The 25306-nt window shown below is 38.3% G+C and overlaps 1 protein-coding gene across 1 annotated transcript in view; it reads left to right on the top strand.

Annotated features, from left to right (window-relative positions):
- The first annotated feature begins 24210 nt into the window (after positions 1–24210).
- WNK3 (WNK lysine deficient protein kinase 3) overlaps positions 24211–25306 on the top strand; it is a 124631-nt gene continuing 123535 nt past the window's right edge. Inside the window, 1 exon segment of the mRNA XM_054565693.1 lies at positions 24211–24735. Coding sequence (XP_054421668.1) covers positions 24211–24735 — 525 coding nt within the window.

Below are 25306 nucleotides of genomic sequence, written 5' to 3'. Positions count from 1 at the left end.
CTGGTGGGTTGAAAATGCATGGGTTCTAAAGTGAACACATTTGGGTGCAAGTTCTGACTCTTGAACACACAGTTGTGTGAACTTGAGCAGGTCATGCTCATTTTCCTTTCCTGAGCCTCAGTTTCTTCTTCTGTGGAGCCAGGATTGTTCTTGTAAGAATGGCAGAAACAATTTTGTTTTGCGCCTCATAGAGTGCGGGAAGCAGTTCTTAAACAAAGCTGCTACACCAAGGTTAACGTGTAGCAAAAGCTGGGGAGGTACCATTCATATCAACCAAAAGATCTGGGAGGTGGATGGTAGGAGATGGTGACAGCCAGCCTCAGGGGGAGTTGGCCTGTCCGGAAGCTCACACTCTAGGAGCCCTGCGGAGCAGCGAGGGGGCAGGGCTGGGTCTCTGAAGGGGTTGCTATGGCACCGAGGGGCCAAGGGAGGTTAACTGAACCCTTAAAACCTTCCTCCCTCCCCCACCCTCCACCGCCTGGGCCGAGGGCCATTGTTCCTGGCAAAATGGCGTCGGTAATCCCCCTCCCGGCCAGAGGCCTAAGTAAAGCTGAGGGTGGGAGTGGAACTGGAGGTGGGAACAAAAACTACAATTCCCAGGGTACACTGCACCTGCCCGCGAGGCGCAGGGCACGTGCCTAGGCCTAGCGGTTACATGCCGTCAAAAATCCCTTTCATAGCTTCCCTTTCCCATCCCTGCTTTCGCTGTTGCCCAGCCCCCGCGCGCGCGCACTGCAGTCCTGGGTGGTGGGGGAAACATGCCGTGGCCGTTGCCCTCGCAACGTAACCGAGAGACCGGTATTTGTAAATCTGTGCTTCGACTTCTAATCCCAAAGCCGGCAGGTATGGGTCTCGCGAGAAAAGCCGGGAGTTGGAAAAAGGGAGTTAGGGGTGCCGGTTGTAAAGGTGCGGGAGGGTACCAAATTTCGACAGAGCTACCGCATTTAGAAGCATGTGAAAAACTGAGAGTGGGTGGTGGGTGGCTGAAGTTGTGTATGCTTGGACTTATTTTCTGAAAGGAAGAGGATAAAGCACCCGTGGAGAGCTTCTGAACACACAGGGGGTGTCACGCGTGGCTCTTCACTGAGATTTTTCTTCTTGGAAAGGAGAGGAACCGTTCTCCTCGACGCGCATCTCTCTCTCCCGCTGTGCTGAAAAGGGCGGGGGAGGAGCGCGCACGCTCTAGTTGGCTAGCCGCTCGGCACTTCCCAGCGCTCGGGGCCGTTAGGAGTAGTGGCTGCTCCGTCGGCTTTCTCCGCCCCTCCCCCTTTCTTTTCCTCCCCTCCCTACCCCGCCCCCTCCACCCCCCCCCCTCTTCTCCAGCTAAATTCACTGGCTGGAGTACGCGTGCGCTTGCTCAGCTCCCAGGCGAGCGCGAGCTTGGGCTCGTTCCCCGCTTCCCCGAACCCCGCCCGCTCTTTACCTACCGGCGGTAGTTGGCCCGGTGGGCTCGTGGGGAGACACTCGCGCGCGCACGCGCACAGGACGCGGAGCGGAGCTCCAGACATCGTGGAGGGGAGTAAGAAGCATCGGAGGCGATAGAGGAGGAGGCGACGTGTGCGTCTGTGTATGTTCTACGGTGTGGCTCATCGAGGGGCGAGGGGAGGCTTGAAAGAGGACGAAGGAGAAGGGAAAAGAGTCCGAGTCTCCCTCTGTGAAAGCCTCTAATCTGGTGAGGGTCCCGGGCCGGCTGGAGCGCACGGAGAGAGGGAGGAGGCCGGGGGGCGTGTCTGGGATCGGGCTGAGAGATGAATGGGCTGGGGATGAATGGAGGGAGGCAGCGGCGGCCAAGAGTCTGTTAAGAGTAAGCGCCCTAGTGGGGGGCGGTTTGACCGAGACGAGGTGATTGCGGTCCCCAAGAGGTATGGGATGAGGCCGGGCTCGGGTCTTAGGGGTTGTCGGAGCTGTTGTCGGTGTGAGCAAACAGGCGGAGAGGAAAATTAAGAAGGGGAAAGTGGGGTAGGGCAGGTTTGAGGTTGAGATGCGTTTTTTTGTCTTTTCTTATTTTTGTTGGGGGTGGCAACTTTGGGAGTTGATGAAAGACCTAGGGGACAGAAAAGGTGAGGAGGATACATGGGGGCGGCGGAGACGGTTGACAAAGGACTGAGCGATCTTTTAAATGAGATTGAGGTTACTGAAAGGGAAGATCGCTCTGGGTATGGGAAGTTGGGTTTCAGTGGGTAATGGGGTGGGGGAAAGTGGGTTTAATTTAGAGATTCAGTTAATGTGTGAAGGTCGGTAGGAATGGATCGGGGTAAGGGTTACTGCTGGCTCGTTGTGTAAGTGGGATAGGTTCAAGGAGATTGAGAGGTGTTATTTGGGACCGGGTGGTGTGTTATGTGACTGACAGGTTGGGGATGAGGAGGAGATGGTATGATGGTGTTGGATAAAAGTGGTGATCTGGCTTCACTGTACTGAAAGAGGTTTTGTTTGAGTAGTTAAGAGTCGTGAAACATTTATGTAGTGGGGTGTGGGTGGAAATATGCACGTTTGTGTCTCCGTATCTTGGGAGTTGATAGACCTTGTTAAAATGAAATTGAACCCTCAAAACAGATAGGAATGGTATGGCTAGCCCTTCTTGAGTTACTGTTTACTGAAGCAATTATATGAATAATAGTGTTTAAAGTTTTGAAAATCTTCTGTACAATAGTGATTGCATTCAATTTTGGGAGGCATTGTTACCTGTTTTTCATATATAGTAAATTGTGATACCAAGAAAACTTTTGAAGAGGTCTCAGTATATGACACAGAACGGCAGGTGTCTTTTAGACAGTCTCTATACTCTGGACTGATGAGTTTAAAAATTGTTTAAACTGAACAGTCCAAAAGAAAGTTACCATGCATTTAAGAGTAGCTAAAATCCACTGAAGCTGATTTTGAGTGCTAAAGAATTATACATGATTTTTTTGTCACTCTGAATTTATGGTGTTTGGAAAATTGGCACTTGATTTTTTTATGTGAGTTTAAATTATAGCAGATTACTTGAACACTTTGTTCTTGGAATACATTACTTATCTGGTAAGGATGTCTTGTGATGGTCTCATTCTGTTCTGGGTAGAGATTAATAGTTTATGGACTTTACATTTTTCATGATTACTTTTTACAAAATTTACTGACATATATTTGTTTATCTTGGAAATGTTGCAAATTTGAGAACATCCTTAGGCTTTTTTCCTTTCATTCTGCTTTGATGTTGGAAAGAATAATCCTTGCTTTTGGCTACCTAGGGTTAAGACAAATACTTCATTATTAGGAGGTAGAGTAGAAGTATCAAAGCATGGTGGCAGCCTGCAAGTGTTGCACGCACTCTCACAGACAAGGTATTCTCCCAATTTTGAACTAGATGTTCCTGGAGTAGAAGAACACTCAAGTATTTGGAAAGAGTAAGCATTGTATATTTGGGGAGTAGAATGAGATAAGGCTGGAATCTTAGATTGAGGCCAGGGTGAAGGACTGCACTGAAGACTTAGGAGCCCTTGAATGTTTAAGAAGGGGAGAAACAAGAGCAGATTTGTGGTGTTCATCTCATTGTCTTTGCTTCTCATGCCCCCTACCCCCACCTGGAATGCTCTCTCTTCCCCTCCCTGTGAATTTGAATTCATTAGCTATTCCTGAAAGCCTTTCCTGCTCCCCCCTTTTATCCTTTTATCGGCGGCGGCATACAGCAGGCTAGGTTACATGCCCTTCTTTAGTAGTCTCAACACACCTTGTACATATTTTTATTACTGTACTTCTTCTGGGAGACAAGCAGAAAAGTTATTTTCCTTTTTATACCTGAGAGAGAAAATAAAGCTCAGAAAAATAAGACTTGCCCTAGTAAAGCAAGTGGTAGACCCTGGAGTTCTGACTTCTAGAACAATGTTGATCCTAATATCACAAGTCTACATTTGTTGATGTAATTATTCTGTAGGGTTTTAGGAGTTGAATTTCTGTAATGTGGACTTTAATTTTCTTCTGTAAAGTGGAGGGATTTCTTTTTATTAGGGCATCCCATCATTTAGCCAGTAAATGATAAAGCCAATGGTTACAATGAATCAGAGTCAGAAGTAAAGGAAACAGTCAGGAGCAAAGAAAATGAGAACTGTTATATTACTATCAGATTCCTAATCAGATAATTTACTAAAAAATAATTCACAGAAGGCCAAAATTTTTGTGTATATTTGGAGGGGGTTGTATGTAAGGAAAAAAACCTTCCTTTCTCAGCCTCCCATCTTAATATAAGTAGACCAGCTCCATTTGCAGATATGCTTGATTATGTCTCTGCTAAAAACCAGAATACTTTCAGAAGGGTGGGTCTTTTCCATTTTGGTTTGAAATTATAAAATTTATGGTGCTGATAGGAGATATTTGGTGACTGTAAGGGTCATCTATAAGGCATTCATTCAGAAATTCCCAAAGTTTCAAACGTAGAATCTGATGCCATTTTTAATTGTTTAATAGAGCTTGTCATGAGATAATTGGTTTAAAAACATTGCAATTAACTCATTACAGAAATGAGCCTTTAATGCCCCTTTCTTCCCGGGCTATATAATTTTTTCATGAACTTCTAAAAATAGAAATACAGTAACATTACTTCCTGTGTTTTGTCTGCTAACTTTTTTATTGTGACAAAATTCACATTATATAAAATTTACCACTTACAGCATACAGTTCAGTAGCATTAAAGTACTTCATGATGTTGCACATCTAGTTCCCAAACATTTTTATCACCCCAAAAGCAAACCCTGTACCCATTAAGCGGTCACTTCCCATTGCCCTTTTCTCTCAGCCCCTGGCAACCACTAATATGTTTTCTCTATGGATTTGCCTATTCTGGATATTTTGGATAAATGAAATCATACATGGCCTTTTGTGTCTGGCTTCTTTTACTTTGCATATTCTTGAGGGTCACTCCACGTTGTGGCATGTATCAGTACTTCATTCCTTTTTTATTGTTCAATAATATTGCATTGTGTGTATATACTACATATTGTTTGTTCATCAGTTCATAGACATTTGGGATTTTCAGTCTTTTGACTTTTTGTTTCCATGTCATTTTAATGATTAAAGTGTTAAACTGTTATTTGCAAAAATTATTAAAAATACATAGAAATATATTATTTTCATTGGATTTTGTATATTTGAAAACTATTTTATGAGTTTTCAAAAAAGTTGTTTTTTTTTGTTTGTTTTTTTTTTTTAGAGAGAGGGGAAGGGAGGGAGAAAGAAAGGGAGAGAAACATCTATCGTTTGCCTCTATCACATCCCCAACTGGGACCAGGCCCACAACCTAGGCATGTGCCCTGACTGGGAATTGAACTGACAACCCTTTGGTTTGCAGGAGGATGTCCAGTCCACTGAACCACACCAGTCAAAGCTTTATTTTACGACTTTTTCATCATATTTTCAAAAAGGTTTTTTCTTTTTTTTTAAAACCTTCACATGAGGATATGTTTTTATTTATTTTAGAGAGAGATAAAGAGGGGCGGGGCGAGAGAGAAAGAGAGAAACTTAAGTATGAGAGAGAAACATTGATTGTTGCCTCCCATACACATCCTGACTGGGGATTGAAACTGCAACCTAGATATGTACTCTGAGTGGGAGCCAAACCCAAAACCTTTTGGTGTATAGGATGATGTTTAAACCAACTGAACCACCCGACAAGGGCTTCAAATAGGTTTTCAGTTCCTTGTTCTCGCTCTTCTCCTTCTGTGACACCCCCTATGATGTACATGTTGGTACACTTGAAGTTGTTCCAGAGATTCCTATTTATATTATCCTCATTTTCTTGATTCCTTTTTCTTTTTGCTGTTAATGATTAAGTGTTTTCTGTTTCCTTATCTTCTAAATCACTAATTTGATACTTTGCTTCATCTTTGATGTTGATTCCCTATAATGTATTCTTCATTTTAGTTATTGTATTCTTCATTTCTTACTGGTCCTTTTTTAATGTTTTATCTCTATTTTTATGTTACTTATCTCTTTGTTAAATCTCTCACTGAGATCATTGAACATTCCTATAACCAGTGTTTTGAACTTTGCATTTTGTAGATTGTTTGTCTCCATTTTGTTTAGTTCTTTTTCTGGAGTTGTTCTGTTCTTTCATTTGGGACATGTTTCTTTGTCTCTTCATTTTGGCTGCCTCCCTGTAGGGCTGCTATGTCTCCTCGTCTTGGTAGAGTGGCCTTACATAGTAGTTGTTGTGTAGGGCCCAGTGGTGTAGCCTCCCTGGTCACCTGAGCTTGGTGCTCCAAGTGTGCCTCCCCCCACCAACCTTGGGCAGTTGAGCCTTGATTAATGTTGGTATCCCAATGGGAGGGATTTACCCCAAAGCTGATTGGCTACAAGAACTGGTCGTGATCACCATGGAGGATCTGCTGTGTAGGGGCCAACCCCACGAAGAAGGACTGGCTTCTCTGAGACTCTGGTACCTGCTAAGTCATCCCCCTGAGTGTGAAGATGGCTGGGTGGTGCTTCGGCATAGTCCGAAGCTGGCCACTGTGTGTGCTGGCTCTGGGGCCTCCTGGGAAGTGCAGGCTAAGGTCAGCTGCCACCTGTGCCCTGCTCTGGGCCACTGGGTAAGAGGTACAAAGTGATCTGCAGATGGCTGCTACTTGTGCTGGGTTTGGAGGTGTCCAGGAAAGACCAAGCTGCTGAATAAGGCCAGATACTATAGTGCCAGGCTTGGCGGAGGCACTTAGCAAGAGGTACAGGGCATGCAGACAGCAGATGCTGCTTATTTGAGATATTTTAAGAAAGTCCACAGCATGAGCCAAGATTGGCTGTTTATATGGAAAGGCCACTGAAAATGGCTTGGGTGGGCTGGTAAATTGGGTGGGGTGAGGTCTCAGGGAATCACCAGGGTGAACAGAGGTAGCCAGGTTGATAGAGACTCAGATAAAGCACCAGGCTGCTGGCTTTGTGGGAAGAGGGCTCAGAAAAGGGACAATGGCTTCTGCCAGCACTTCTTTCTGGGAGGAAGCTGCCCTTTCAGTCCTTGCTGGACAATTCAGTTCTACCCTGTATGTCCCTGGCACCTTTTGAGCTTCTGTGAGTCCCAGTTTGTCTGTCTGCTGGCCCTTTAAGAGGAATGCCTAGACTCCATAAGCCGTCTCACTCAGCCACAATTCCTGCTGGTTTTCACAGCTAGAAGTTATGGGGATTCCTCTTCTTGGCACTGGAATCCTGGATTGGGGGGCCTAGTGTGGGGCTGGGAACCAGGGCTCTTCAGAGGGGACTTCCACAATTGAGGTATCCCTCCCAATTTTTAAACTACACATGTGGATGTGGGACTAGCCTGTTCTGGCATCTTGCCCATCCTTCCAGTTTCTGTGTTGCTTCTTCTGTATATCCTTGGTTACAGGACCTGTTCAGCTAGACTTATGGTGGCTCTTAATGATAGTTGTTTTATAATTATAATTTTTAAAAAAGATTTTATTTATTTTTAGAGAGAGGGGAAGGGAGGGAGAAATAGAGGAAGAGAAACATCAATGTGTGGTTGCCTCTGGCACACCTTCAGCTGGGGGCCTGGCCCACAAAACAGGCATGTGCCCTGACTGGGAATCGAACCGGTGACCCTTTGGTTCATAGACCAGTGCTCAATCCACTGTGCCACACTAGCCTGGGCAATTTAGTTGTAATTTTGATGTGGTTGTGGGAGACAATGAGAGTATTGTTTACCTACTCCACCATCTTGACCAGAAGCCCTCTCTTTTGGTATGAATATTTGTGTACAGGCTTTGTTTGAACACTTGTCTTAAACTTTTTTGGGTATGTACTGAGTAGTGGAATTTCTGGTTCATATGGTAATTCTATGCTTAACCTGTTAAGGAACTACCAAAGTGTTTTCCACAGTGGCTGCACCATTTTACATTGCCAAAGGCAATGTATAAGGATTCCAATTTTTCCACATCTTCACCATTTGTTACTTTCTGTGTGTGTGCATGCTTTATGGCCATGCTAGGTGTGAAGCAGTGTCTCATTGTGGTTTTGATTTGCATTTCTTTAATGACTTAATGATGCATTTCTTTTTATGTGGTCATTGATTATTTGAATGTCTTTTTTGGAGAAATGTCTCTTTAAGTCACTTGCCCATTTTCAAATCAGACTGATTATCATTTTATTGTTATTTAAGAAATTGTTGCCAAATCCAAGATCATGGAGACTTACTCCTATGTTTTCTCTGAAGAGTTTTATAGTTTTAGCTTTAATATTTAGGTCTTTGAGTTAGGTCTATTTAGATCCATTTGAGTTAATTTTTGTATATGGTATGAAGTAACAGTCCAGCTTCATTCTTTCACAAGTGGATTAACTTAATGTTTTTAAACTATAAAATACATAGTGCACAATACTATATGTGTATATTAGTTACTGTATTTTGCCGGGTATAATGCACTCCCACGTATAATGTGCACCCAGTTTTTTTGCCCAAACTTTCAGGAAAAAAACCTTTTGTTTTGATTTAAAAATTTTATTTATTTGTTTATTTATTTATATTTAGATACTTTTTTTGTATTATAAAGGAATTTTAGCATTTATTTTTGAACATATTATGGTCCAAGAAATTTTCTGTAACAAATAATTACAAAACACAAGAACAGAGATACAAGGCATTTCAGGTACTATCCATGTATAATGTGCATCTTTTAAATAAAATTTTAAAAGATTTCATTTATTTTTAGATAGAGGGGAAGGGAGGGAGAAAGAAAGGGAGAGAAACATTGATGTGAGAGAGAGAGAAACATTGATTGGCTGCCTCTCTCGTGTGCCTCATGACTGTATGCGCCTCAGCTGTATGTACTCCAACAGGGGACCGAACCTGCAACCCAGGCTCGCTCCCTGACTGGGAATCGAACCAGCGATCTTCTGTTTTGCAGGACGATGCCCAACCAACTGAGCCACACTGGTCAGGGCCATGCCTTATATTTGAAGTGTGGGATATTCCAAAGGTCTTTATGAAAGTCAGGAAAATTCATTATGGCAAGCTAGACTATCCTTATGCTGAAGTTACATAAGTGATTTAAAATAAAGAATATTGTTTTTGTTTTTACATTGTTTGTGAAGGGTGAAATCCTTACTTAAAACTAGGGGAAAAGCACATGTAGACTGTAATTAATCAGAAGTTGGTATTAGACTTATCCTAAAATCATCTTTATGTGTTATATAGCTTATGATTGTGAGCCAACTTGTTGACCAAAATGTGTATCAATCAGTACTTTGTGGAGACCTTTTACTTGCAGCTTAGGCTATAATTAACCATATGTTATTCTGTTTACTTAAGATTATTTTAATTTAGTTACTTGTAAAAATGAGGATGAAAATTTAGTGCAGCACAATTGGTTCCTAAATCTCAGCCTGTAGTTAAGTATAATTAAAATAATGACATTAATTTGAAATTTTAAAAAAACTAGGTGATGTGTTTTACTACAAGAATGGGAAAACCCTCTTGATCAGCCCCAGGATGTATGAGGTGATAGCTCAGGTCTGATTTTATTCACTGCTGCCCAGAGAATAATTTTTGTGCTGCTGGGGTACTGTGGCATTTCCATTCAGAGTTAGCCTTTGAAGGTTTCTGGCAAGAGAAAAAACCCTTTCCGGTTCATTTGCTAACGAAGCTTTCAAATGCACTGGTAACTTACTCTGAAGCTGTTAGCTCAAGCGAATTGTAGAGTATGACTTATCCAAAGAATTTGTAGGTTCTACCATTCATTCAACAAATATTTATTGCATTCCTCCAGTGAGCTAGGATGTTGTGTTTGGGAATAGATGCAAAGGAAGCAAAGCAAGCAGTGCCCTCTTTGAGCTTACATTACAGAGGAGGATGACAGACGGCCAACACATAATTTCAGAAAATAAATGCTAAAAAGAAAATTGTAAAAGGCTGTTGGGATGTTGGGGATGAGTCTATTGGGCTCAGGTGGTCAGTTTGAGGAGTTGATTTCAAACAGAGATCCAAATGTTAAGAGACCAGAAATTTTTGCTATTCTTTCTGATCATTATTTTGTTAAATTGTTAATTTATCCCTTCTAAAAGAATACTTTAGGTATTTATGAAAGTCTTTTATTTAAAATGTGTGAGTTACTGCTTTTTGTTTTTAAGGAGGAAAAACAGGTACACTCCTTAGGAGGAGAAACCATTGTGTTCCAGAGTGGAAGTGTCACTGGAGTAGGAGGCAACCTGGATTTTTCTGGTCTTGGCCTCAGTATAATCTTGCATGAGTCCAAAGCATCTATTTCCATAATTGCTACTAAACAAAATAAAAACCCTATCTATTTTTTAGGATTCCTGTGCTAATTAAATGAGAAAATATACTTTACAAATTATACAAATACATATGAAATACATTGCATTCTATTAATATATTTTTGAGTCAAAGTTTCTTAATTGATGAATGTTTTCCCACCAATTTAAAGCTTCTTGGTCTCTACCTATCTGGTAAATTTTAGTACTAAATGTCTAAACTCATTGATTAATCAGAATGGGTTGGGTTCTTAGAAAGTGGTAGTGTGGTAGAAAGTATGTTGGATTTGGAACTAGAAAACCAGGGTTCTAGAATTATCACCTTCATTTTCTAACTCTATGACTTTGGCAAGACACAAAACTTCTCTGAGCCTTGCTAATTTTTGGAATTCAGGCTAATACCAAGTAGTTCTCAGGGTTTTTGTTAGGAATAATTGAGTTAAATAGATGAAGTTCATTTGGAAACTATAAAGCAAGTTTTGATAAACTTTCTCTGTAAAGGACCAGATAACACATATTTTAGGCTTTGTGGACCATGGAGTCTCTGTTGCAACAACTTGGTGGCTGTTATAGCAGCTATAAGCAATATGTAAATTAATGAATGTGACTGTAATCCAATAAAACTATGAACACTGAAATACTATTTTTGAATAATTTTCATGTGTCATAAAATGCTATTTTAATTATTTCCCAGTCATTTAAAAGAATAAACATCTTTCTCAGCTCACATGCTGCGCAAAAACAGGCAGTAAGGTGAAGATAGGTCTGGCTTGGGTGCTGTTTGTAGCTTGGCCACCACTGTTATAAACGGTTAGGCAGAATAAGGTGTTAATTAAGGATTTGAGGGTGGGTGATTGATAAACAGATTGTTAGATTATGATGATGAAAGAAGATAGAGATGATTTCAACCCCTTTTCTAATTTGGACCCATACTTTTTTTTTCACATAAAATGGACATCTTTAATGGAGGAAATGACCTTGCCAAAGGAAAACTGGAGGATGGAAGTGAAGAAGAAAATAGTTTTAGTGTTATACATTCTTAAGGACTGTGATGTGGTTGTACAGTATATGTATATATGCAATTCAGGGTTGTAGATAATGTGTACATCTAGCTCCAAGTTATTCATGGCCCCCTATTATGAGTAGTTAAAAGTGGACTTGGGAGTCAGATGCCTGGGTTGAAATCTGGCCTGGGTTTTTACTGGCTAGGTGATCTTAATTTTTTGAGCCTAGCTTCCTCATTTGTAAAATGAGAATAAAAATATTATTTACCTTGACATTCTTGTGATGATTACCTGAGAGAATGCTTACGGTGCTAGACACAAAACACTCAATATGTGTAAACTAATAATATTCATTTGAATATATGTTGTACATAATTATTAATTTGGTTCTTTGGTTATTTAAAAAATTTGTATCTTAACTGGTTTTTTTATAAAGGTTGTTGATGGACAATTCTGCTTTAAAGGATTAAAATAATATAGAAGTAGATTAAAGCCATAAGGTTCCCCTTTACCCAATTTCCTGCCCTGAATGCATTGAGTAACTGTTAAGAGTTGACGGTGAACTTGTACAGTCCCTTTTCTCTGTCTTTATGTACATATGTCAGGATGTATATGCTCACTTCATTCTTTTTAATGATTAATAGTATTTCATACTACATGCTTCTTTAAACACTAGGGTCAATTTAGAGCATATCAATCCTTCCAGTACACACACACACACACACACACACACACACACACACACACACACACACACGAGTACATACAGACATACAGGGATATAAAGTTTTGTGTGAGGGTTTTTTTTTTTACAGAAATGACACAGTCAAACCTCAGTTCTCAAACATCTCCCATCTCCCATCTCAAACAGTTTGGTGCTTGGCCAAGTTGTTAATGGAGAAAAAAATGTTTCCTTTGTTGAACAAAACTTTGGTTCTTGACCAGACAACCCTTTCGGCGCTGATAAAGTTGACCTGACCTCGCTTCTTGAACTTCATGCAATTTGCAATTGAAGAGGTAGAAAAAGAGGGAAGGGAGGGTATTCCTACTTCACTAATTAAGGAAATGCTTGGGTAATGGGGAGAAATGCAAAGTTTTCAAAGAAGTAGCAAAGCTAGCATAAACTTTTTCAATGATAATGCAGTGTTTCACTTCAGGCAAGTGTTAGAATGCAGGCAAAAACAAACATCATTGAATAGGTTTTTAGTGAGAGAGGGCCAGAGGGCCAGTGAGCCTGAAGCAAGTTCTAATGGAACAAGAGACAAAAAAGAAAGAACTCCAGTACAATCAGAGTCACCTGACATTTTTATGGAAGGGGGCTCCCCTTCCAAACAGTAACATTCCTCCATCCCTCCTCTCTAAATTTAGTCAGGAATATCTCTCAACGTTAAAGGTGAGTTCTAGTGTGTATGTAAATTTTCATTTTTCACTGTACATTTCCTTTTCTGTTAAATTTTCATTTACATTTCATGTCCTTTTAAAAAGTATTATAGATTAAACAGTACATTAGACATGTACTGTATATAAAAAAGGTTAAAAAAGGGAATCATTTGGAGGGTTTGGAATGGATTAATTCAATTTATGTTATTTCTAATTGGAAAAAATGATTTGATTTTCAAACACATCAACTTCTCAAACAGCCTTCCAGAACGAATGAAGTTTGAGAACCAAGCTGCCACTGTATAGATGTAATTTATGTGTTGTACTGCAACTTGCTTTTCTCAGTATATATGTGTAGATTATTATATATCCATCTCTTATTTTAAAAACATGCATATTATTAAACAATACAGATATATCACTGTTTATTTCACCATTCCTTTAAAGATATTTAAGTTTTTTTCAGGTTTTTTTTTTTGCTATTTCAAACAATACTCCATTTTAAAAAAATCCCTGTATATAATATATTTGTACGCATACAAGAATATTTCTCAGGTAAATACGAAGAAATAGAATTTCTGGGTGACAAGTACACATTAGATACGTGGAATTGCCCTATGAAAAGGCTATTCCAGTTTACCTACCAAGCGCAGAATTTCTCATACATTTTTCAAAACATGATATTAACAGATTTATTTTGCTTATCTGGTGGACAAAATGTTATATTGAATTATTTGAGTTTGCATCTCTGCTTACTAAAGAGCTTGAGCTATCCTTCTACCATACATGTATTGGCCATTTGTGTTTCTTCTCACTGATTTTTTTTAGTTCTTCGTACATTCTGAATATTAATGCTTTGCTATACATGTTGCAAGTGCTGGCTCCCAGTGTGTTGCTCATCTTTTTAAATTTTGTTCATGGTCAAATGGCCAAATGTATTAGCTTTTTTGTTAATGGTCTTTGCATTTTGTCTATTTAAGAAGGTCTTCAGGTTAGAAATATACTGTCATATTTTCTTTTAATAATTATGGTTTTGTTTTTTATATTTAGCTCTTTAATGTTCCCGGAATTTATTTTTGTGACTGGTCTTAAGTAGGGCTGTAACCGCCCGCCCGCAATGGGTAGCCAGTTATTCTGACACCATTTATTATTCTATCTGTTCTTCACAAATTTGAAATGCCATCTTTACCATAGACTACACACCCATACATAATGTGTCCGTTTCTGTGCTGAAACTACACTGTTATTTTACTGTATTATATGTAACATCTAGTAAGGCAAGTTCTCATTGTTCATTTTCAAGATTTTCTTGGCTTCCCTCATATTCTTTTAGAATCAACTTTTCAATTTTGGACAAAAAATATATGAGATTTTGATTGGCTTTTCATTGTCTTCGAATAATTGGGACTGGGGAAGTGTGTAAAGATGCTGATATTGGATATTTATACCAAGGAAAAGTGTACTTCATGTACTTTAGTAAAATTTTACAGTTTTCTTTACATAGGTGTTGCATATTTCTTCATGTATTTATTCCTAGATGACTATTTTATAGCTTTGTTGCTCTTATGAACAGGATACTTTTTTAAAAATATTTTTAAAAAATCGCACTCATCCACCCTCCTTCCAGGGTACCTTTCTGACCAAGCCCTTCAGTTGTACCCTCTTCCCCATCTGCGCCCTCACCTTAAGATAGTTGGGTTTTTTTGTCTCATTTTCTAATTGATTATTGCTGATGTTTAGGAAAGCTGTTGATTTCTGTTTGTTGATTTTGTCTTTGGCATTTCTGCTGAGCTCTCGTTTAGTTTCCGTTATAGTTTTTAGTTGATTTGCTTGGATTTTCTAGATGGATAATCATATAGTCTGCAAGTTTTGAGTTTTGTCTCCTACTTTACAATATTTGTAGATCTTGTATTTCTTTAAGTGGCAGCACTGATAATAGGGATTCCTGGCTTATTCCTGACTTTAATTATTGTTTATGTGAAAGATGCTTAACCTCACTTATAAGATAAATGCTAATTGAAACTATACAGAGATTCCTTTTTTAAACCTAAAAAAAGTGTTAAAAATGAAAAAGTTTGATAACACTTTTTCTGTTGTCAAGGCCATGGAATAAAAGACACTCACATTTCAGGTGAGACTTTAAATTGGTGCGATGCTCATGGAAGGCAATTTGGCAGCATTATATTACGATACACTTTGTATAATATGTACCCTTCCAGATATATTAGTATGTTTCAATATGTTATAAATATACAAATTTTCTTTTATCCAGGAATCCCATTTCAGAAAATTTACATATATGTATACACATGTATGCAAAATGAAATATGCAGTGTTATCTGTCATAACAAATAATTGAATACTATATAGTAGTAAAAGTAAGAATGAGGAACCTCTGTGTACTGACAGGGGAAAAGTATTGTGACTATTGTGACTATAAAAAAAACTTAGTATGTACTATGCTACTTTTTGTGTGGAAAGGAAGAGAAGATAATTTATATTTTCTCTTTTGCCTAAAGAAACTCCAGAGAATTACACAAGAATTTAATGAGTGGTTACTTGTTAGGGGAGTGGGGGAAACGAGGTTGGGAGTGAACTTGTCCATTGCATACCTCTTTCTTTGGTTTCTGAATCTTACTATATTTTTAAAAATCAAGTTAAAAATGGTTTCTTGAATTACTTCAGCTTCTCCAAGGATATTTTTTCTTTCCCTTCTGTGTTACAGGTTTTCTTCAAACGGCTGCCTCTTGCTTCTTTTCTTACTTAAAATGAGCTAGTAGAGGGGCTGATTGGGAATTCTTTGTACCTAGGTAGGCTTTATTTTGGGGGTCAGTGGGTGGGTAGCTGGCTATTATATTCGGAGGACCCAAATGCCAGAGAGCACAGGGCTTTGACCTTGGATGCCCCTGTTCTTCTTAGTTTGTTGATTTTGGTATTCTGCATGCAGGGATTTCTTTATTTCAGGGGGAGAGTTCATCAACTGAGTCATAATTCAGATCATCAGTTAATCCTCGTTTTCAGCCTTTTTCTCACCCTGGCCCTCTTTAGGATCAGTCTTTGCATGTGGAGCCCCTCTGGGGTCTTGCCTTGCAAATCCACTTCCTCTTGTGTTGGAACCCTTTCTATTAACATACTTGAGGTTATAGCATCCTTTGATTTGTGTTATCAGCCATTTCTTTTCTGTCAGCTCTTTGTCAGAAATTGTTGAAATCTTGTATGTTTTCCATTCATGTCCCCTGACTCATGATTTATACTTTTGTACTCTTTTGCCATCACTTTTCCAGGGTCTTGGGAAGTACAAGTGCTAAAGGTGTTCAATTCACCTTCTGGAATCAGAAGTCAACAGTAGTATAACTTAAGCTTGGATAAATTTGTATGCTCCTCAAAGACAAGGATTGAATTTTGTTCTTTTATCCTCAGACCCTGACACAGTGCTTGGCATTTGGTAAATTTTTATTGGCATGAACATGTATATGAAAATTTACTGTGTAATTTTGACTAAATATGCATTCTTTCAATTGCTGCTTCCAAAAAGTTGAAGAAATTCTTTATTTTTTATTTTCTTAAATTAAAAAAATTTAAAAAGATTTTATTTATTCATTTTTAGAGAGGGAGGAAGAAGGCAGGGAGAAAGAGAGGGAAAGAAACATTGATGTGTAAGAGAAACATTGATTGATTGGTTGTCTCTCACATGCCCCCAACCAGGGGCCTGGCCTTCAACCCAGGCATGTGCCCTGACTGGGAATCAAACCGGAGACCTTTCTGTTTGCAAGACGATCCCCTAGCCCACAGAGCTACATCATGCAGGGCTGAAGAAATTCTTGACCTATTGATTAGACAAAGTACTAATTCTATGCTGGATTTCCCATGGAGAAAACCATGATAAACTACAGGGGAAAATTATTTTAAACTTTTTACTCAACTCAAAGCTTATATATCAAATATGTTGAAGGAGTGGATATTGGGTACAAACTAGTGAGGTTTTTCCTGTACTTTCAGTGTCTGTAGAAGTGCTTTGGCAGTTACCTTTGTACATATCCATAGGTCTTAGAGCAGTGTGTCACCACTTTATGAAAGAAAATACGGCTACACATAGGTTATGATATATAGGTGTTGAACTCAGTAAGAGTTCCTGTTTGAGACCTGATTTTTGTAGATTATTTCACTGAGCTATGTTTCTGCATTGCTGAATGTAGAAGAGATATTATCGTAGTCACTGCAGTGTAGCCCTTTAGCAGTGCCAACATGGTTTATTACTGGAAAGCTTTAAAAGAATGTGCTATATACTTTTTGACCTTACTGAATAGAATCTCCTGAAAATCATTATTTTCTTGAGTATTGTTGAATAGTGCTTTAATATAGAGCTGTTGCTAGGGTTATTAAGAGATAGGAAACAAACACTTACATTTATTGATTATTACATTGTGCCAAACACCATGCTAAGTAGTTTGTATGTATATTTTAATATCAGTCCTGTGAGATTTCACAAATGAAATCAAGAATTAATGAGGTTGAGTTATTTGCCTCAAATCTTCTCTTAGGAGTGAGAGACAGAACCAAGGTTTGATTCCAGGTTTTCTCCCACTCCAAAGCATGTGTTCTGAAACTCTGTTTTATGTTCAAGAAGCTAGTGGACCCATGATGAAAAGGCCCCAGATACACTATGCTTAGTGAATTTCTTGCCCAGTTAATTTTTTCTCTTTTTTGTTGTTTACCTTTAAGCTACCCGCTATTACATTATATTGTTGTCAGGTCTTTTCCTTTCACAACAGTGATTCTCAACCCAGGAGGCCAGGCTGAAGATGAGGAGAGTAGACAGAAGCAGGGGGTAGAGAATATAGTTTTAAAAAGTCATATTTTATATTATGGCTTTGATTTGATTTGATTTTTTAAAAGATTTTATTTATTTTTAGAGAGAGGAAGGGAGGGAGAAAGAGAGGGAGAGAAACATCAATGTGTGGTTGCCTCTTACTGCCCTAACTGGGGATCTGGCTCACAACCCAGGCATGTACCCTGACTGGGAATTGAACCAGCAACCCTTTGGTTCACAGGCGGCACTCAATCCACTGAGCCACACCAGCCAGGGCTGATGGCTTTGATTTTAGTCAAAACATTTTAAGATCTTAAAGGAGGACATCATATTTTATTGAGATAAATTTACATTACCATAAAATTCACCTATAAATGTCAATGAGTTTTAGTCAGTTTATAGAGTTGTATAACCTTGATTACAATCTAATTTTAGAACATTTCCATCACCCCCAAAAGATCTCTTGTGCTGGTTTTAAGTTAGTGCTCTTGATGTGCCCCAGCCCCAGTAAACAACTAATCCATTTTCTGTCTCTGTAGATTGCCACATTCCAGACATTTCATGTAAATGGAACCATACAGTATGTGGTCTTTTCCTCTGGCTTCTTTCACTTAGCATAATGTTTTCAAGTTTCATTCTAGTAGTAGGCATTGATACCTCATTCTTTTTTATTGTGAATAATGTTCAATTGCATGGATATAACACATTTTGTTTAGCCATCAACTGATAGATATTTCCATCTTTTGGCTATTGTGAATAGAGCTGCCATAAACACTTGTGTACAATTTTTTGTATGGACATTTTGTGTTTTCATTTCACTTGGGTAGATGGTATCAAATAGTAACTCTGTTAATTTGAGGAACTGCCATACTCTGTTCCAAGGCAGCTGCACCATTTTGCATTCCCAGGAGCAATATTTAAGGGGCCCATTTCCTCTACATGCTCACCAACACTTGTTATTGTTTACGTTTTTCATTGTAACCATCCTTATGAGTATGAAGTAGTATTTCATTTTTTTCAAAAAATATATTTTCTTTCTTTATTTTTAGAGAGAGGGGAAGGGAGGGAGAAAGAGAGGAAGAGAAACATCAGTGTGTGGTTGCCTCTTGCATGCCCCTTTCTGGGGACCTGGCCTGCAACCCAGGCATGTGCCCTGAATGCGAATCAAACCAGCGACCCCTTGGTTTTCAGGCTGGCAGTCAATCCACTGAGTCACACCAGCCAGGGCTCATTTTTGTTTTGATTTACATTTCTCTAGTGAGTAATGATGTGGAACATCTTTTCATGTGTTTATTGGTAATTTGTATATCTTCTTCAGAGAAATGTCGACTCAGATCTTCAGCCTATTGGATTGTCTTTTCATTATTGATTCATAAGAATTTTTATATATTCTGAATACCAGTCTCTTATTAGATATATGATTTACACATATTTTCTCTAAGCCTTTTTGCTTCTCACTTTCTTGGTAGCATCTTCTGAAGCACAAAATTTTAAATTTTGACTATGTCTATCTTGTCAATTTTCTGTTTTATCATTTGTGTATTTTTGTTGTTGTATCTGGGAAATCATTGCTTAACCTAGTGTCACTAAGATTTACTTGAATATTTTCTTCTAAGAGTTTTATAGTTTTAGCTCTTACATTTAGGTCTGTGACCTACGTCGAGTATATTTCTTGTATGGTGTGAGGTAGGGGTCCAACTTCATTATTTTCTGTGTGCATATTCAGTTGTTCCAGCACCTTTTGTGTAAAAGATTATTTTTCCCCATTGAATGGTCTTGGCATCTTTGGTGAAAAGAAATTTATCAGAAATGTTAAGGTTTACTTTTGGATTCTCAATTTTATTGCATTGATCTATATATTTTTCTTATTCTGTTTATTTCTAATTTAATTCTTTTGTGGTAATAGAATAAACTGATTTCAGTCATTTTAAATTTATTGAGATTTATTGTTATATAGTATATGATCTGTGCTGGAGATTTTTCTATATGTAATTGAAAAGAATGTGTATTTTGCTTTTGTTGGGTGGAGTGTTAAATAGGTGGTAGTTAGGTCAAGCTGGTTGATACTATTGGTTAAGTTTTTCAGATTTCTTGCTACTTTTGTCTAGTTCTCTCCATTATTGAGAGTGGGGTATTATAATCTTCTGTTATTACTGAATTGTTTATTTCTTCAGTCTTGTCCGTTTTAATTTAATGTATTTTGGGGCTCTGTTGTTATATGTATATAATTGTTACATTGTCCTGATCAATTAATCTTTTCATACTTACAAAATGAATACTTTTAAAATGTCTCTAATAACTCTTTGTCTTAGGGTTAGTTTTTTTCTTCCCCAAAATAATTTTAATATTTTTGAAAATTGTACAATTAATGGTATAAGAAATATAGAAGTTTTTTTTAAAAAAGACACTCCTCCACTCTACTTCCTTAACAAATCGTATTTTGTATTCCCACCCCCCAATCTTGTTTGCATGTATACTAAATTTTCTATAGTTGCAATTACACAGTAGATTCAGTTTTGTATTCCGCTTTTTTCTTTTTTTCTTTATTTTTGTTGTTTACACTATTATAGTTGTTCCCACTTTTCCCTACTTTTCCAGTCTCCACCCAGCCCCTGCCCCCCTACTCAGGCCATCACCACACCTCTGTCTTTGTCTGCGGTCCTTGCATATATGTTCTTTGGCGAATCCCTTCACTTTTTTCCTTCCAGTCTTCCCCTCCTCTTATGGTTGGTTTTTAAAAGACTGAGGGAACACTTCTTTCCACGATCTCTCTTATTTTCTGCTTCTTACCCTATAGTTTGGGAAACCAGGTGACCAAACATGTTAGAATTATACCAGAGCAGCACTACTTGCCCCTCTATTTTTATATTAGGGTTCTGAGTAAGATTTCATTTTTTAAAAGAGAGGTTATTCTGCCCTGGCTGGTGTGGCTCAGTGGACTGAGTGCCTGCCTGCTAACTGAAACGTTACTGGTTTGATTCCCAGGCAGGGACACTGGGTTGCAGGCCAGGTCCCCAGCTGGGGACATGTGAGAGGCAACTGATCAATTATCTCTCGCACACTGATGTTTCTCTCTGTCTCTATCCCTTCCTTCCCTTCTCTCTAAAAATAAATAAATATAATATTTTTAAAAATTAAAAAATAAGAGGTTCTGTAGTTTAAATCCTCTGCTTTTACCTATTTTTGTCTTTTTAGATGTCCTTTTGTCTTATGGATCCTCCACTCTTGAGGTTTCTGGATAAGTGACCTTTAGTTAAGTGAAGTGAATAATATTATTCTTAAGAATGTCACCTAAAATGTTAACATTTTGGGGAAATTTGAGTGAAGAGTATATTGGATTCTTTGTATACTATTTTCCAAGTCCAAATTTTGTTAAAATAAGTTAAAGAAAAAATCTCCACCTGAGACGTTTTTAGTTACCTTTTCTTACTTCCAGGCAATACTAGTCTTATTCTGTGACTTTAGAAATATATTGATTTCTCAATGTAACCTCATAAAGTGGTTCATGAGTCCTTAGTTTGCAGTCATGTACCATTTAACAACAGGGATATGTTCTGAGAAATGTGTCGTTAGGCAATTTCATCTCTGTGAACATTATAGAGTGTACTTACAGAAACCTAAATGGTATAGTCTACTAGACATCTCGGCTATATGATATATGTGGTCTGTTGTTCACCAAAAGGTCATTATGAAATACATGACTATAATTCTTAGCCCTGGTATTAACACAGATTTGTCCTAGTATTGCCATCTTATAGGCAAATTTCTGGGAGTTACAGGTTCTTCCTTTCCCCTCACAACCATACTCATTCGGGCAGTAAATCTTGAATTTAGAACTTTGTTTATTGTATCTTGGGTCTATCCTTGCCAATATTTTGATTCAAACCTCAGTATCTCTTTCCTGGATTATTGCAGTAGATTTCTAACTGGTCTTATTTTATATTGTATGGCGTAGAATTCCGTGGTGACTATCTGTCCCTTTGTCCTCTTCTGCCTGCTTCTAATACGCAAGTAAACTGTTCACGGTACCATTCGTATACCTACTTTATGCTGTTTCATGACTTTGTTATCTTCCCTCTGCTTGTATCAGCCAATTTCTTTATTTGAGACTCAATTCCAGCATTTTTTCCCAGTAAACCTTCATTCTTTTGCATATAGGTATCAAGTTGCCCCAGCACCATGTGTTGAAAAGAGTGTTCTTTCCCCACTGAAATGTTTTGGCACCCTCATTGAAAATCAACTGACAATAGATATGTGGGTTTATTTCTGGATTCTCTATTTTCTTTCCATTTATCCTTATGCCACTACCACACCATCTTAATACTATAGCTTTGTGGTAGGTTTTAAAATTGGGAAGTATGGCTTTGGCTATTCTGGGTCCCTTGAACTTTTTTGAGTTTTAGGATCAGTTTGTTAACTTCTGCAAATAAACCAGCAGGGATGTTGGTAGGAATTGTATTGAATACATAGAACAATTTGGGGCATTTGTCCTCATTTTGTTTCTTTTAGTTAATGGTTGTTCTCAGTTTTTCAAATTTGATATTTCTGTGTATATTTTTGATATGAAAAATTATGCCTTCTAAGGTATATAACATGATAATGGTATACAGACTTTGCGATGCATGTTAGTGGTGAGAAGAGATTTCTTATTGGTGATTTGACGATTCATTTGACAAACTTTTTCCTTAGGCAATCATGTACTTTACAAAATGGTCCCCTCAATATTTGGCTGTACCCCTGAATCTAACATAAAATAATACTGAATGTAAGCTGTAATTAAAAAATAAAAATTAAAAAAAGTTAAAAGTAGCCCTGACTGGTGTGGCACAGTGGATTGAGCGCTGGCCTGCAAACCAAAGGGTCACTGGTTTGATTCCCAGTCAGGGCACATGCCTGGGTTGCGGGCCAGGTCCCCAGTAGGGGGCATATGAGAGGCAACCACACGTTGTTGTTTCCTTCTTTCTCCTTTTCTTCCCCTGTGTCAAAAATAAATAAATGAAATCTTAAAAAAAAATTTTTAATACAAGTTTTTTCCTTATCTGTTCTCACATATTTCCATGTGTTCTTTGTGGAACGTTTTAGAAAATACAGAAAAGCAGAAAGTCCATAATTACACCTTTCAGAATTAATATTGCATGTGTGTGTATATATGTATGTATGGAAGCTTCCTATATATATTTTGTTTAGCCATATAATGTGTATGGAATGTCTCTTTATCTCACTAAAAACAAGTGTTTTTCTTAAATACTGTATCCTATCTCATTTTGAGATATTTAATGAAATCCCTATTAGGCTTGTGTTTAGTTACAGTTACTCCAAATTATAAGTGCTGTAATGAATGTCTTTGTAATTAAATCTTTGCACAAATTGACTATTTTATTTTTAAAAAATATTTTATGTATTTATGTTTAGAGAGAGGGGAAGTAAAGGGGAAAGAGAGGGAGAGAAACATCAATGTGTGGTTGCCTCTTGTGCACCCCCCACCAGGAAGCTGGCCTGCATCCCAGGCATGTGCCCTGACTGGGAATCGAACCAATTACCCTTTGGTTCACAGGCCAGCACTCAATCCACTGAGCCATACCAGCCAGGGCAATTGACTATTTTCTAAGACAAGTTCCTAGAAGTAGAATTGCTGGTTCAAGAGGATGCATATTTTAACGCCTTTCTTAAAAGATTTAGTATAGTGTGTTAATTTTTTAGTACAATGCATTCATATTTTACAGTAGCTTCTGCTAAAATCTCAAGGCAAGCTCATAAACAAGTATTTGTATTACTCTGAACTACTGGATGTTTATAGCAGCATTATTCATAGTAGTCAAAAGGTGGAAACAACCCAGTCCACTAACCAGACGAATGGATAAACAAAATGTGGTATATACATACAATGTAATACTGCTCAACCTTCAAAAGGAACAAAATTCTGATACATGCTGCAACATCACTGAACCTTGCAAACACTATGTTGCGTGAAATAAGCCAGACACAAAGTGGAAAATATTGTATGATTCCACTTATATGAAGTACCTAGAATAAACAAATTCATAGAGACAGAAAGTGGGATAGAGATTACTTAGGGACTGGGGAGATGAAGAGTTACTGTATTAGGGATACAAAATTTCGATTTGGGATGATGAAGCATTCTGGAAATAGGTCATGGTGATGATTGCACACCATTGTAGATGAACTTAAAATCATTGAATTGTACACTGATAACGGGTAAAATAGTAAATTTGATATAAGTATATTTTACCACAATAAAAAACCTATTGAGTTAATTCCAGAATTTTAGACAAAAACCACCACTGAGAAATTATGTACTTGTTTTACATACTGTGTGTGTTACCTTGTCGCTAAGTGAACTCAGGGTTTAGATACTTGTTTTAAATATGATGGATTGCATTGATAGATGGGACTGAGCACTAGGTTCCTAACCAACATTCATTCAGTATGAAGACTTACTGAGCTATGTGCCAAGCAGCCTGCTGCTAGGCACTGAGGACTACAGTGGTAAACAAGATAAGTAAGACACAGTCCCTGGAGTCTGCTGGTTGCTAAGATTGGACAGAAAAAAGAACAAACTTCTTATTAAGAAAAAATGGATTAAACAATCAGGTGGCCTGTTTTCTCCTTAATGATTTCCTTTGTGGGGTGATTTAAAAATATCCTTTTTTTCTCCTTTAGGTTACTATGGAAACATGACCACATAAAAGAAAGTCCATTCTCATAATTCTGATACCTGAGATGTAACTGGACTAAAGAGTAGAACAGGAAAAAAAATTAGTGCCATCCTTAATTACAATGGCTACTGATTCAGGGGAGCCAGCTAGCACAGAGGATTCTGAGAAACCTGATGGAGTTTCATTTGAAAACAGAGTTCATCAGATGGCAACAATTTTGACAGTGGAAACTAGACGAAAGGAAAAAGACAGTAACATCTCTGCTGCTGGAGAAACTGTAGAAAGGAAGAGATTTTTCCGAAAGAGTGTCGATGACAAAGTCATTGACTCTTCTTCCAAAGATGAGAGGACAAAGACTGCAACAAACATTCCAAGAGTAGAGAAGCTTCCTACAAATGTGCTAAGAGGTGAGCAAGAAGTTAAATATGCGCAATGTTCAAAGGCAGCTTCCGATTCCTCAAAAGAGTGTTTCAAGGAGAAAAATGAAAAGGAAATGGAAGAAGAAGCAGAAATGAAGGCTGTAGCTACTTCTCCTAGTGGAAGGTTCCTGAAATTCGACATAGAGTTGGGAAGAGGAGCGTTTAAAACAGTATATAAAGGATTGGACACTGAAACATGGGTTGAGGTTGCTTGGTGTGAGTTGCAGGTGGGTATATAATCTTCTTGGTTCTAGTAAATTCCTGTTTTAGTTGACCTGGACTTCTGAGTGATCCAGGATTAAAATTTATCACAAATTAAAATAAAATTAAGGGTTTGTCTCTAACCTTTTTGAGATTAATGCTCCCTCTCTGGATCCTCTTGGGAGCTCACCCCAACTTTTTTTCTCCTGTTGCTTTTTCCTCTTTTTTGAGAGGGTGGGGCTTTATTGTGGCTTTCTTTGGGGAAACTGCTTCTTTTATTTATTTATTTGTTTAAAAATATTTATTTTTTTAGAGGGGGGGAGGGAGAAAGGGAACGAAACATCAGTGTGTGGTTGCCTCTTGCATGCCCCCTACTGGGGACCTGGCGTGCAACCCAGGCACTTGCCCTACACTGGGAATCAAACTGGCAACCCCTTGGTTTGCAGGCCAGTGCTCAATCCACTGAGCCACACCAGCTAGGGCAGGAAATTTCCTGAAACTCTTAAAGTCTCATTTTTGAAAACTTTTTCTAAATTTATGCCTTATGAGCTGACTGTTTATAAGTACTTTAGACTGTGATATGTTAGAAATACAGGG

The sequence above is a fragment of the Pteronotus mesoamericanus genome, unplaced genomic scaffold, assembly GCF_021234165.1.
Source record: "Pteronotus mesoamericanus isolate MK-2021 breed Mesoamerican mustached bat unplaced genomic scaffold, CSHL_Meso_final contig_166, whole genome shotgun sequence".
NCBI classification, from domain to species: Eukaryota; Metazoa; Chordata; class Mammalia; order Chiroptera; family Mormoopidae; genus Pteronotus; species Pteronotus mesoamericanus.
Note: the sequence above shows the minus strand (reverse complement) of the source record. Positions and strands in the feature narration are given on the sequence as shown.